The 12,872-nt window shown below is 38.0% G+C and overlaps 1 protein-coding gene across 4 annotated transcripts in view; it reads left to right on the top strand.

Moving 5' to 3' along the window:
- HMCN1 (hemicentin 1) overlaps nt 1-12,872 on the top strand; it is a 213,607-nt gene that overhangs the window by 176,695 nt on the left and 24,040 nt on the right. For all 4 annotated transcript variants that reach the window (XM_084527348.1, XM_084527346.1, XM_084527347.1 and 1 more), the window contains exons 72-88: nt 2,347-2,488; nt 3,575-3,719; nt 4,681-4,808; nt 5,222-5,378; nt 5,546-5,667; nt 5,865-6,029; nt 6,255-6,362; nt 6,616-6,753; nt 6,896-7,030; nt 7,302-7,571; nt 7,927-8,117; nt 8,487-8,700; nt 9,239-9,373; nt 9,583-9,773; nt 10,493-10,574; nt 11,701-11,970; nt 12,503-12,673. In XM_084527348.1, the coding sequence (XP_084383474.1) occupies nt 2,347-2,488; nt 3,575-3,719; nt 4,681-4,808; nt 5,222-5,378; nt 5,546-5,667; nt 5,865-6,029; nt 6,255-6,362; nt 6,616-6,753; nt 6,896-7,030; nt 7,302-7,571; nt 7,927-8,117; nt 8,487-8,700; nt 9,239-9,373; nt 9,583-9,773; nt 10,493-10,574; nt 11,701-11,970; nt 12,503-12,673 (2,764 nt within the window). The remainder of the gene's footprint in view (nt 1-2,346; nt 2,489-3,574; nt 3,720-4,680; nt 4,809-5,221; nt 5,379-5,545; nt 5,668-5,864; nt 6,030-6,254; nt 6,363-6,615; nt 6,754-6,895; nt 7,031-7,301; nt 7,572-7,926; nt 8,118-8,486; nt 8,701-9,238; nt 9,374-9,582; nt 9,774-10,492; nt 10,575-11,700; nt 11,971-12,502; nt 12,674-12,872) is intronic.

Raw genomic sequence — 12,872 nt, 5'->3', positions numbered from 1 at the left:
TTTTTTTCTTTTCTAAATTTCTCATCATTTTATGATGACTCGGAAGCCAGATGATTTACAACAGAACAATTTAAATTAAGCTATTAACTGAAATTAATTAATAATTTTCCCTATATTGATCTTTATTTGTGAATAAAGAGGAAACAAATTTATCTTATGAATTTTGTCTCCCTTAGTTGTAGCCCATCAGTAGTCTTCATACAAAGTTCTGCTTCTTTGTTTTACCTGCGTCAGACCGTTCTTCAGGCTCTTTTTCTATTGTAAATTTAGAAGAATGAAATATCTGTGGTAGAAGTAAGAATACGAGGAGTGATTGTGTCTTACTAAGTGCTGCTAGGGAACGTTACCTTGAATATTACTGTGTGCAGTTCTGGGCTCCCCAGTACAAGAAAGACAGGGATCTCCTGCAAAGAGTCCAGTGGAGGGCAACAAAGATGATTGGGGCCTGGAGCATCTTCCCTATGAGGAAAGGCTGAGAGATCTGGGTCTGCTCAGCCTTGAGAAGAGAAGACTGAGAGGGGATCTTATCAATATTTGCAAATATCTTAAGTGTGGGAGACATTGGGATTTGGCCAGCCTCTTTTCAGTGGTTTCTGGGGACAGGACAAGGGGCAATGGCCAAAACATGGAGCACAGGAAGTTCCACACCAACATGCGAAAGAACTTCCTCACAGTGAGGGTAATGGAGCACTGGAACGGGTTGCCCAGGGAAGTTGTGGAGTCTCCTTCTCTGGAGATATTCAAGGCCAGTCTGAATGCCATCCAGTTCAACCTGCTCTAGGGAACCTGCTTTGGCAGGGGGGTTGGACCCGACGATTTCTTGAGGTCCCTTCCAATCCCTACAATTCTGTGGTTCTGTGATATGGACCTCCTTATCTTGGGAACATTGAGGATTCACAATGACAAGAGATGACTGGAGAAGTCAGATTTTCAGATTGCAGTGCCACTTTGGTTTAAGTCATCACTGCTTTTTGAAACGGCCTGGTAATGGAGGGTGTCATTCCTCCTCATTTTGTTGTCTTCCACTGTGCAGATTTTGAAAACGCTAGACTTCTCTGCGTTTAATGATGTAATTGTGCAACACCACCACTTTCAGTAGCAGAACTATAGGAAGACCTAGCCTGGGACAGCTTTGGCAGTCATAGTCTCGGCACTCTTCCTTGCTTTTGGGAAATGCACCTCGAGTGTTACCAAAATAAGTAAATAGGAGTGTCTGGACCTAGTCCATCTTTATTTAGAAACTAAAAGAATTTCTGAATTTGTATTTTTTTTTTAAAGTTGATGTTTCTGACATGCCTTGAGTATAGTGAAAGTTTTAAACAATAGCTTCATTGCCTGTGTTTTGCCTTCTGTGTCTGTAATCCATCCTGGTGGTGAATCATTTCACCTGTGAGGTTCCGACAGTGTTGTCTGGTTTGCATCCTTAGACTTGCTGTGTTGGTGCCTAGTGTTAGAGCAGAGTACTTGAGTGGTACTACAGAGAGGTGCAGAACCAGAAGTGTTTCACATATCTGTTGTAGTTGCTACAACAGACCTTCTAACTTTCTGCATACCTTCTAACCAAAAGAGCAAACGGGAATGTTGGCTTCAAATGTTATCTGAAGTGTGCATAGTGCATACTGTAAAGTTTTTTGTTTGTTTGTTTGTTTTTAAGGGGAGGTGGGGGTGGGTTCCTGTTTTTTTATCCAGTCAGTTTTTGGAACACTTGTAGTTGGCATTACTGTCATTCAGTTGTTCAGTTCTTATCCAGACTAGCTGTGGTTAAAAAAAAAAAAAAAAAAAAAAAAAGGCTGCTGAGCAGGTGCTGTACATTCTCAGAGCTGAAAAGAGTGGTTTCCTCATATCCAGAAATGCTGGCTAGCAAACCTAATAGGCTAAGTTTATGTTGGATTCTGTCTGGTCGAGACTTGTAATGTTTGAAGAACAGTCTAGAGAAACTGGTATTTCTTCTGCTGGTGGTATGCATGGATTTTGGGGGAAAAAAAATAATAATCATGTGCTAATGGCTTCCCCTTTTCTGTAAAAACTCAAAAGCCCTTTGGCTGTACGTTGTGGATTAGTTAACACAAAAAGCCACCTTATTCAGGCACACACCCCAGAAGGAGTTTCAAGGTGGAACCACTACTAAATGATAACTTATTAAAAACTTGTTTATCCTATTATCTTCATGGCTATAAATAAAGTTAAACAAGCAGTTAATTCAGCCCTTTGTTTGTCTTTGTCCCTCTTTCGTGGCTGTTCATACTCTGAAACAAAAAAAAGAAAAAAAAAAAAAAAAAAGCTCTATCTTTAGAAAGAGAACAATCATAAAATTAAATCCATCAAACTCTCTCTCTTTCCCCTTAGGGAACTCCTCGAGTTCGAATCCTATCCAGTGGGCGATACCTGCAAATCAATAATGCTGACCTCAGTGATGCAGCAAGCTATACATGTGTGGCAAGTAATATTGCAGGAAAAATGACCAGGGAGTTCGTGCTGACAGTACATGGTAAAATTATGAAACTGTTCTTGTTGGTTTTGATCTTTGCATGGTATTTCTGCTGGATTTCAAATGGCAAGAAAGAAGCATTAATAGTCCCTTTGTAGCCAGGTGCAGGCCACTTAGGCTGCATCTGAACTGTGAAACCAGGTGTATTACCTCACGTGTTTCACCATTGCAGTTCACAGTTGTCCCCCATGCTAGAAGACCTGCTGGGGACTCACCATGGCTCCTTCTCTGTCTCTCTGTGCTTCCTGCTGACAGAGGGTGCTGTGCATCCTGCCTTCATCCTGATACAGAGTCAAGATACATCCAGACTGAACACACAGATCCAAGACAGAGAAATGCTCTTGGGCAAATTTATGTAAATTGTTAAAGCAGTTCACTGGTATCTTGGGGGACTTGGTTTGCATAGCTGTTTTGGCCACTGGTTTTGCAAGTTACTTGAAAACTGGGGCTTCTCTGCAGCTCCAAGCAGGAGATGGTAGGCACATAATGTTTGGAGGGCCCTGTGCATCCTGATACATGCCCTCTAATAACATCAGCTTGCTGGTACGTTCTGAATTTCATTTTAAACCTGCTTTGTTTTGTTTTGTTTTCCTCAACTGTAGACTGATTAGAAACTATTCTATTCTCACACTCTCGTGATGCTGAAAAACTGTTTTTCCTCTTTCTCTTCTTTTAGCAACTCACTCATAAGTACCTGCATTATGCTGTGCCCCCACAGTGAGTGTACTTAGCTGTCCATTTAAAATTCTTTTTCCTCATTCCTCCTTAATCAAGGATATCACTTCACAGCCTTATTTTGCTAAGTTAAATATACTAAACTCTTCTGCTGATTTAGCTATGTAGTAACTTTTACAGTAACTAGCAAAGATGATCTTCACAGTGCATTTAAGACAGACTTTGTTTTTCATTCCTTACTGCAGTGTGGCAATTATGTAGTGCTCAGAGTGGTAAGAAACTTAGTTCCATCATTGTAACCCTCCCTGTACCTGTTATTGCATGTGTTTTCATGTGTAAAGTTTCAGTCAGAGCAGAATTCTTTTTTTTTTTTTTTTTTTTCTGATGCCTTTTGGAATTTTTTCTTTACAGTGGCTCCAACAATCCGAAGTAGCCCTCAGACTACTGTTGTCCATATAAACGCATCTGCTGTTCTGGAGTGTATTGCAGAAGGAGTACCAACCCCCAGAATTACATGGAGGAAAGATGGGGTTGTTTTTACTGGAAACAGTACGAGGTATTGTGCAATAGTCAGAATAAATATTCTCCTTTTTTTTTTAATTTGTTGTTGTTTTTTAACAATGTATTAGTTACAGAAAGCTTGATTTGACTTCTAGAACTTGTAAATGAGTTTTGTTTTCACAGATCAGAACTGCTGTTTGTGCTATAATCTCAAATAAACCCAAATATGGAAAATACGGTGGCAAAAATAGATATCTAAAGAAGTTGTTCTTGAGAAAAGTAGCAGTAGCAAAGATTTCACCCTTTTACTGTTAAGAAAGACAAAAAAAAAAGAACAAACAACAACAACAAAAAAGCCTCCTTTGACAACCTCAAAGTAATGATTTTTTTTGATATTGAAGATTTTGAACAATAAATCTGGGAGATGTTTACAATTTTTGATAGATTTGAAGATTCAGGATGAAGCCAAGCAATTTCATGCAGTCCAAAAGCTCCTTGAGTGTACTCTGTAGCTTCCAATATATTATACTTTATATATGTTCTAGTATTCACATTTATTATAATGAATGATCTCATTTATTATAATGAATGTTTTCTGTCTTCTGAATGCTTTAGGAGAAATTAGCTAGGCATTTTCTAGAACTGGGCAAATGGTTAAGAATTCAGTTATATTTCAAAGAAAAATATACAAGCATTAACTTGTTTTGTTTTGTTTTATTTTTGAAGTTCAGTGGGAATTCATAAAAACAAGTTTTGGACATCTGCAAATCTGTCATCGTTTATGTAGGAGTACTATGTCAGTTAGATTTCATAATTTCTTAAGAAAATGGATGTGCTGGGAAAAAATGAAGTCATAATAACTGCAATAAATGAGAAAACTGTATATGCCCAAATTAAGACACCAAGTGTTGAGGTTATTTGTTGTGCAGACAGTCATCTTTTCTGTCTGTACTATCAGAATGGCCTATGGTTCTGTTGATTGGACAGTAGGGAAAAATTGTGTGGCTTTGTTTCAGATATTCCATATTAGAGGATGGATCTCTACACATCCACTCAGCACATGTTACTGACACAGGAAGATACATGTGTATGGCGACTAATACAGCTGGCACTGAGCGCAAACGAATTGATCTGCAGATCCTTGGTAAAAGTTTTGGGTTTAGATCAATATACTTATTTTTACAAGTCTAAAGTCCAGATATATCATTTTTCTTGTTCAGCCTGATCCAATATTAAGTTTAGTCCCTTTTCAGTTTCTCTGTTTAAAAAATAAAATAAAAAATAAATGAATTGACAACTTTAAGAATACAACCAAATATAAGTGAAAAGAAAATATTTATTCTTTGTTATCTGTTGTGTGCACACCAACTGGAAATAGAAAGACGTGACACATCCAATACTACATGTTTAGTAGGTTAATTACTGCCAAGTTACTCTGTATAAAAATCAAGTGAATGTGCTCAGGCGGTGCAGCTCTGTGTATATGAGGGGGGAGGAAGGGGTGGATGGACATGTGTGTATAATGATTCTGAATAATTAGGTTTTGTTTGTCCTTAGTTCCTCCAACTATTGCTCCTGGACATACTAATATTACAGTTACTGTAAATGTGCAGACCACTTTGCCCTGTGAAACCACTGGAATTCCCAGGCCAGCAATTAGCTGGAAGAAGAATGGCCATCTTCTTAGTGTTGACCAGAACCAGAATACTTACAGGTGAGGGATGTTTTCATTTCTTTGTGGGTTTAAAATGTTCAGTGATGAATCTGGCACTTTAAAAAACAGCCATACATAAATGTAATCTTGAATAGCCTATAAAATCAGTCGTCTGATTACCTGAGAAGAAGTATTTCAATGTCTTTTACTTTCTTTTCTTTTTTCAGACTTCTGTCTTCTGGTTCCTTAGTTATCATTTCTCCTACTGTTGATGACACAGCTGTCTATGAGTGCTCTGTGTCAAACGATGCAGGAGAAGATCGAAGAGCAGTTGAACTCACTGTTCAAGGTAGAGGGGATATTGCTATTGCATGTGCATGTGTAGCATTTCACTGGATTATTCCAATCTTAAAATGAGATTTGTATATGGTTCTTTTATGATACTGATATCCTTAAGTCTATGGTATTCCCAAGAAAGACAGTAAGTTATTTCCAATGATTAACAACAAATAAAAATGAGCAAGTAACACTGATCTTCATTTTTAGTGCCCCCATCCATAGCAGATGAAGCCACAGATGTGTTGGTAACAAAGCTTTCTCCAGTAATAATTTCCTGCACCGCATCAGGGGTTCCTACTCCCTCAGTTCATTGGACCAAAAATGGCATAAAGTTGATTCCCAGAGGAGATGGCTACAGAATACTCTCTTCAGGTACTGTACATGGATGGAGTTCAGATGCAGAAAATTAGTGAAGGGTTTGGGGAGATGATTGTGCATATCTGGAAGCAATAAATTAAATACAGTCTCTCAAAAAAGCACAACTGTCCAATTTTATTAGAATAAGAGTATAGACCTCTTAATATGAATGCTTTAAGAGAGTTCTCCATGAATACAGGGTATTGCTGTATGTCGTAATGTTCTCTATCTCTGATGTAGGTGCTGTTGAAATACCTGCTGCGCAGTTAGTGCACGCAGGTCGGTATACCTGTGTGGCCCGCAATGCAGCTGGGTCTGCTCACAGACACGCCACTCTTCACGTTCAGGGTAAGATGGGAAGCTGAGGAGAAAATGCATTCTATCAGAAAGCATTACCTATATAATAAGTACAAGTGCTGTAGAGTAATGGTAAGCACAGATTGGACTGTCAGTAGAAGAGCTCTTCAAAAGGTTGGCAGAATCAAGCTGTTGCTAATTCAGCCTTCTCAGACTCCTCATATTATGTGATTTCTAATATCCTCTGTGTTATCTAGCCTTGAAAATTTACCAGTTGCATTTTGCCTTGCATTTTGTTGTACAGAACCACCAGTTATCCAAACTCAACCAGGGATGCTGGATGTCATTGTGAACAATCCCGTCCTATTACCATGCGAAGCCATGGGTACACCTCAACCCATAATAACGTGGCAAAAGGAAGGCATCAATGTAATCACAGCAGGTATCCTCTAGAAGCCTGTAATTCTAGCCTATTTACTGGAACTCAGATACTTTCTCTCTCTTCTATGAATATTCAAATTTATGTCTAAGAAAGCCATTCATTTAAATAAAAGAAAGTCATACTTTGCTTATATTTGTTTTAGGCAATGGTTACATGGTTCTTCCCAGTGGCAGTTTACAGATTGCAAAATCAACTGTTGAAGATGCTGGTACTTACACGTGTGTTGCTCAAAATCCAGCTGGCACTGCTCTGGGGAAGATCAAACTGAAAGTTCAAGGTAGATTGTCTTCTAAACTATTGTGATTGACGGACAGGAAATTCATGAACATTTTCTGTTAGTCAAAGCCTAAATATGAGCAACACAAAAAGACCTAATGCTTCCCTATTTGATGTGACACTGAGCAGAGCCTAGGAGATTTATTCCCTTTATTTGTCTGTCTACTTTAGGATCAAAGATTGCTTTTAGGGTGGTTTTCACAAAGAATTTAAGTGTTTCATGCTTCTTACATCATCTGATTCTTTTCTAAATATTTTTTATTCTTTTTCAGTTCCTCCTGTCATCAAGTCTCACCTGAAGGAGTATGTTGTTCCTGTAGATCAATCTGTCACTCTGCAGTGTGAAGCTGAAGGCTACCCTGGGCCAGAGATCAGTTGGCATAAAGACGGACAGCAGATAACTGAGTCAATGAGAAGAAGAGTTCTTAGCACTGGCACTCTGCAGATTGTGTTTGTGCAGCCTGCTGACACGGGCCGATACACATGCATAGCAGCAAACCTGGCAGGGTCCAGCAGTTCCAGCATGGAGCTCATTGTGCACAGTAAGTGGGACTGTATGGAAACGGTGTAGAGTATGACAGCATGAACCCATGGAGGGTGAGGAGTTAGGATGTAAGGGAGAAGTTATGCTCCTTAATGTGTGAAGTTTATTGGTTTGTAGCATCAGCCAGTTGTTTGAATTAAGGAAGAGTATTACATTCCCTGAGCTCAATTTCTGCTTTGCTTCATTTATTTCACACATTTAGCTGGCATGTTTAATGGGAGGTCACTGACTGAGACAAGAAACAATATATAAGATCCAAGTTTCTTCAATCCAGTATTGTATGTTTTCACAGTAAAGCTTGGATAACACATAGAGGTAACTTTATTTATTTATTTAAATAAATCTTTTCACAGTTCCACCCAAGATTCGCAGTACAGAGGTGGAATACACTGTCATGGAGGACTCCAGGGCTGTTCTGACTTGTGTGGCTGATGGGATTCCAACACCAACAATAAACTGGAAGAAGGACAATACACTGTTAACAGAGATGGTGGGAAAATACAGGGCCATGCCAGATGGAGACCTCATTTTGGACAATGTCGTTGTAAGTTCACTAAACTTAAGGTCTGACTTGACTAGTTTGCACATAATACAACCCTACTTCTCTTCATTTTCACCCATTTCTGGATTATTTTTTTGTTGTTTGCTTGCTTGCTTGTTTTCTCATTGTTAATATTCCAAAGTCCTCATAAATATTTCATTTTCAACTGAAGAGTAAAATGTCTGAAAAACTTGTAGTGATAAATTCTCAGAAAAGGCAAAAGCAAGTATAGGTCATCTTTCAAATTTAGAGGAAGCAGGAGTACAGATGAGCAATTCTACTGAATGCTGTTTTGAGCTTCTCTTGTCAGTACATGTGATAATTTTGTTTAGGATATATCAAAACTGAGATCTTCCTAATATGATTTTTCAGCCTGAAGATTCTGGCAATTACACCTGTATTGCTAACAATGCTGCTGGAGAAGAGACACATACTGTCACTCTCATTGTCCAGATACTCCCAGCTTTTAGTGAACTGCCTGGAGATGTAGCTTTGACTAAAGGAGAACAACTCAGATTAACTTGCAAAGCAACTGGGATACCTATACCCAAAATAACATGGACCTTTAACAATAACATCATTCCAGGTGGGAAACACTGGATCTTACTGGTCATTCTGCTCTAGATTTTTTCCCCACACAGCACTGCAATTAGTTTGGCATAAGAGAGAAAAAGAATACAGAGAGAAACTTGTTAGGCAGCAGTTGTGTGAGAAATATCTTCAGTATTCTGCAATTACATGATTAAATTGCCTGAGACACAGCTGTAAGAAAGATAATGAAGAAATTGTTCCTGTTCTGCAGTGAATAATGTAACACATTAAAAACTTTCAGTAACTGATGACATTTATCCAACAGCTAAAGCTATTTCTCTCAAATATGAAGAAAACCTCAGCAGTTCATAGAATACAGATGCACAAAGCATGAAATTAAGAGACAACTTAAATGAATACATGCATGTGGGCAAATGTTGTAGCTGTGACTTTTCTGTGTGTTTCTGAGGCATCTCAGAAATTAAACGGCATGATGCCATTGTGCTGCTTAATAGCACTGTAATTCAAAAAATCGTAAGAAATATATGTTTAAAATCATTGAAGTAATCTTGTGCTGTGTGTTCTCCTTTCAGCACAGTATGATGATGTGAATGGACACAGTGAACTTGTTATTGATAGAGTATCTAAAGATGACTCTGGTACATATATATGCACAGCAGAAAACACAGTTGGCTCAGTCAAAGCTATTGGTTTTGTGTATGTCAAAGGTATGTATAAATAACAGCAGTTGTGATCACTGTCACAGTTTTATGCAGATGTCTTCATATTATTTGGTACCTTGTCTACGGTTAAGTGGAAAAAATAGAAACAGGCTGAAATTCACATTTCAGAATGTCTTAAAGCCATGGAAGAATGTTTCCACTCAGGGCATTTTATTTTGACTCTGCTACTTGTTTGCTATCACTTGGAATTTCAGAGCCTCCAGTCTTCAAAGGGGATTACCATCCTATCCGAACTGAGCCCTTGGGTGGCAATGCTATGCTGAATTGTGAAGTCAGAGGAGATCCACCTCCAACCATCCAGTGGAGCAAAAAAGGAGTGGATGTTCAGATCAGCAACAGGATCCAACAGCTTAACAATGGTTCTCTTGCTATTTATGGCACTGTGGTGAGTCACTGGACTGTTACAATGTGTTTGTGCATTGCAGTTAATTAATAAAGGCATTCTAGATCGTGTCATTTTGAAAGACTGAGGCTAGGCATTTAATCCAGTTTTGCTTTTACCTTTAACAAATGTTGGTTTAGTTCAGGCTAGAATACACTCAAGTTATCGTGACAAAAAATCCAGAGAGACATCATTCTATTTAATTGTAAGAAGGACTGCATCTGCACACTAATCTTGGGTATGTGAAATCCTGGTGATGCCCAATTACATGGGAATTTTTCTTTGGACCTTAAAAGAGCCCAAGTTCTACCCAGTTAGGTCAGCTAAAAAGCAATTGTGTTCTTCAAGTGCAAACCTCATAGCATCAAAATTCCTAATATGAATGACAAGATCCTTCCCACCCACCCCCCACCATAAACTCATGCCTGTATTTTGAAGTAAGGTTAAAAACAGCTCCCTGGAGTTGATTTAGGAGAAAAATATATATATATACCTCAAAGTTTAAAAATTCCAGGTAGTAAGAAATAGAACAATCACAGTAAAAATAATTCACAGTATTGCTGTTAATTACAACAAAATGTTTGAATACTGTCAAATCTGACAGTGTGCCTCTTAGGATCCAGTGCATGCCATGTTGCAGAAAATTCACTTACACTATAAACTGAAACCTTCTTTACAAACATGTTGAGGAGTTATATGATTGCTTGCTATTTGCTCTTTAGAATGAAGATGCTGGTGACTACAAGTGCGTGGCTACCAATGACGCTGGTGTGGTGGAACGCAGTCTGACACTAACACTTCAGAGTAAGACTCAAAATGAAAAGTCCAATACTTCTAGATTGGAGCAGTAATCTACCTTTGGATAGGTATATGCAGCTCCTGTTGAAATTTTGGAGGTTGGGCACCTCACTGCACTTAAGGTTAAGATTCACCTCATCTTTCATCATTAGTGGTTAAGCTAGTAACTGAGGTCAATGAAGGAAAGAATGCAGGGAATGATTTAGCCCATTTATCTTAGAAACCAGCTTAGATAGGGAAGAATCACCCTCTGAAGGGGTCCATTTCTCATAACTGACTTAGAGTCCATACAACAGAATTAAAGTAGAACTAACTTTCACATTGAGAAAGTTATATGAGATGAATTCCAGCCTTCACTGACAATATTTTATGCATTGTGGAAATAATATTTTAGAATTATTTTTTCACTGGTGGTAGTTTCTAAACATCCTTTTTCTATTATAACCTTAACTCATATGGATGTATTACTTCTGTCTCAGTTGTCTTAGGGTATCACAGAATGGCTGAGGTTGGAAGGGACCTCTGAAGATCATAATGATTAATAGCGTCTGATTAATACAACAATAGTGTGAGATTTAATATATAATTTAATGTATAACAGGTTTAATATATATATAGTAGGTTTAACATATATATAATAGGTATAATGCATAGTTTAATATTATTTATAATATCAAATATTCATAATTAATAATAATATAATTAATGTGGTTAATATAATTTATTTAATTATAAATTTATTAAATTATAATTAATTACAATAATATAATTAATTAATATTATTTATAACAGCTATTTTAATTTTAATATATTATGCATAATTTAATATATAACAGGTATGATTAATAGCGTCTTCCTGCAGGTTTTATAAAAAACAATAGATTTTAGTAATATAGGAATACTGTATGCTCAGGCCGTTACGCCTCAGTCCCAACCTTGGCTCTCAGCTACACATTAAAAACAGCCTATCAGCATTGATTTAACTTGCGTGTAGCCTACCATTTGACAGCCGAAGACCAAAATAATAATTGTAGTCAAAATAAAAAGACTACATTGTTGTGCCCTCTTTCTGACCAGACTTTTGTTATTTATCCCAATGAAAAAATGTACCCGTGTGCTACTTCTCTTCAAGGTCCTCCAGTCATCACCATTGAACCTGCAGGGACTGTTATTGAAGCTGGTGCCACAGCAATGCTGAACTGCCAGGCAAAGGGAGAACCTCCTCCAACCATCACATGGTCCCGTCAAGGTCATCCAGTTGTGAGTGAGGAGAGAGTGACTGTCCTGTCTAATGGTTCCTTGCGTATTGTTGCAGCACGGAAAGAAGATACGTCTGAATATGAGTGTGTAGCAAGGAATCTAATGGGATCTGTTCTTGTCAGAGTACCACTGATTGTCCAGGGTAGGTGCACAAAATATAGGACTGTGACTGACAAACTGCTAGATTCCAGCATTAACTCAGTATAAGAGCAAGATTTTATTTTATCCCTTCCATATATGCATTAGGTGATTGCAGATTGCATTAGGTGCATGTTAAATCTAGTCTGAGATGTCAGTGGGTTTGTTCTTCATGTAATTTTGCTCCTTCATGTAATTATGCTCCTCACCCAGCTTTGTGAGACAGATGAATGTGAAGGAGTGAGAGACATAAATAATAATGAAAGGATCTTGATCCCATTATCAGAACATAAGCCATTACTTCATCATATCTCTAAAGAAAAGCATTTAGAAACATGAACACTATTTCAGAGCAGTTGAGGTGTTCTCTGAACCTGTAGAAAGATATTTCTGCAGTAATGAAGATACGAAGTGAGTTGGGTGAGTTGGGTTTCCAAGTATGGCTTCACAAATGTATATTTCTCTCTGCTCTGCCAATCTAAGAGTTATTACCACAAGCACATGTTCCAAACAGAGCATCATTTTTCCCACTGCAGTGCATGGTGGATTTTCTGAATGGCTTGAATGGCAACCTTGCAGTGTAACATGTGGTCAAGGTGTTCAGGAGAGGATTCGTCAGTGCAACAACCCTCTTCCAGCAAATGGTGGGAAGATGTGCGAGGGGCCTGATACAGATGTACGCAGCTGCCACAACAAGCTGTGTCCAGGTATTTCTTTAATGAATTGATGCATTTGCTGTCTGCTGAGTGCCCTAGTAATAAACAATTATCACCATGGATCTTCATGACAGCTGGATTTTTTTTAACAAGGTGTAATTCATCTTGACTTTTGTGGAAAGTAAATTTCAGCATATACTGTTTAAAATAAATAAATAAATAAATAAATAAATAAATAATAAAGCTGGAG

Source organism: Aythya ferina (assembly GCF_964211825.1).
Source record: "Aythya ferina genome assembly, chromosome: 8".
Lineage (NCBI taxonomy): Eukaryota > Metazoa > Chordata > Aves > Anseriformes > Anatidae > Aythya > Aythya ferina.
The sequence above is the reverse complement of the archived record's forward strand: the minus strand, read 5'-3'. Positions and strand labels throughout refer to the sequence as shown.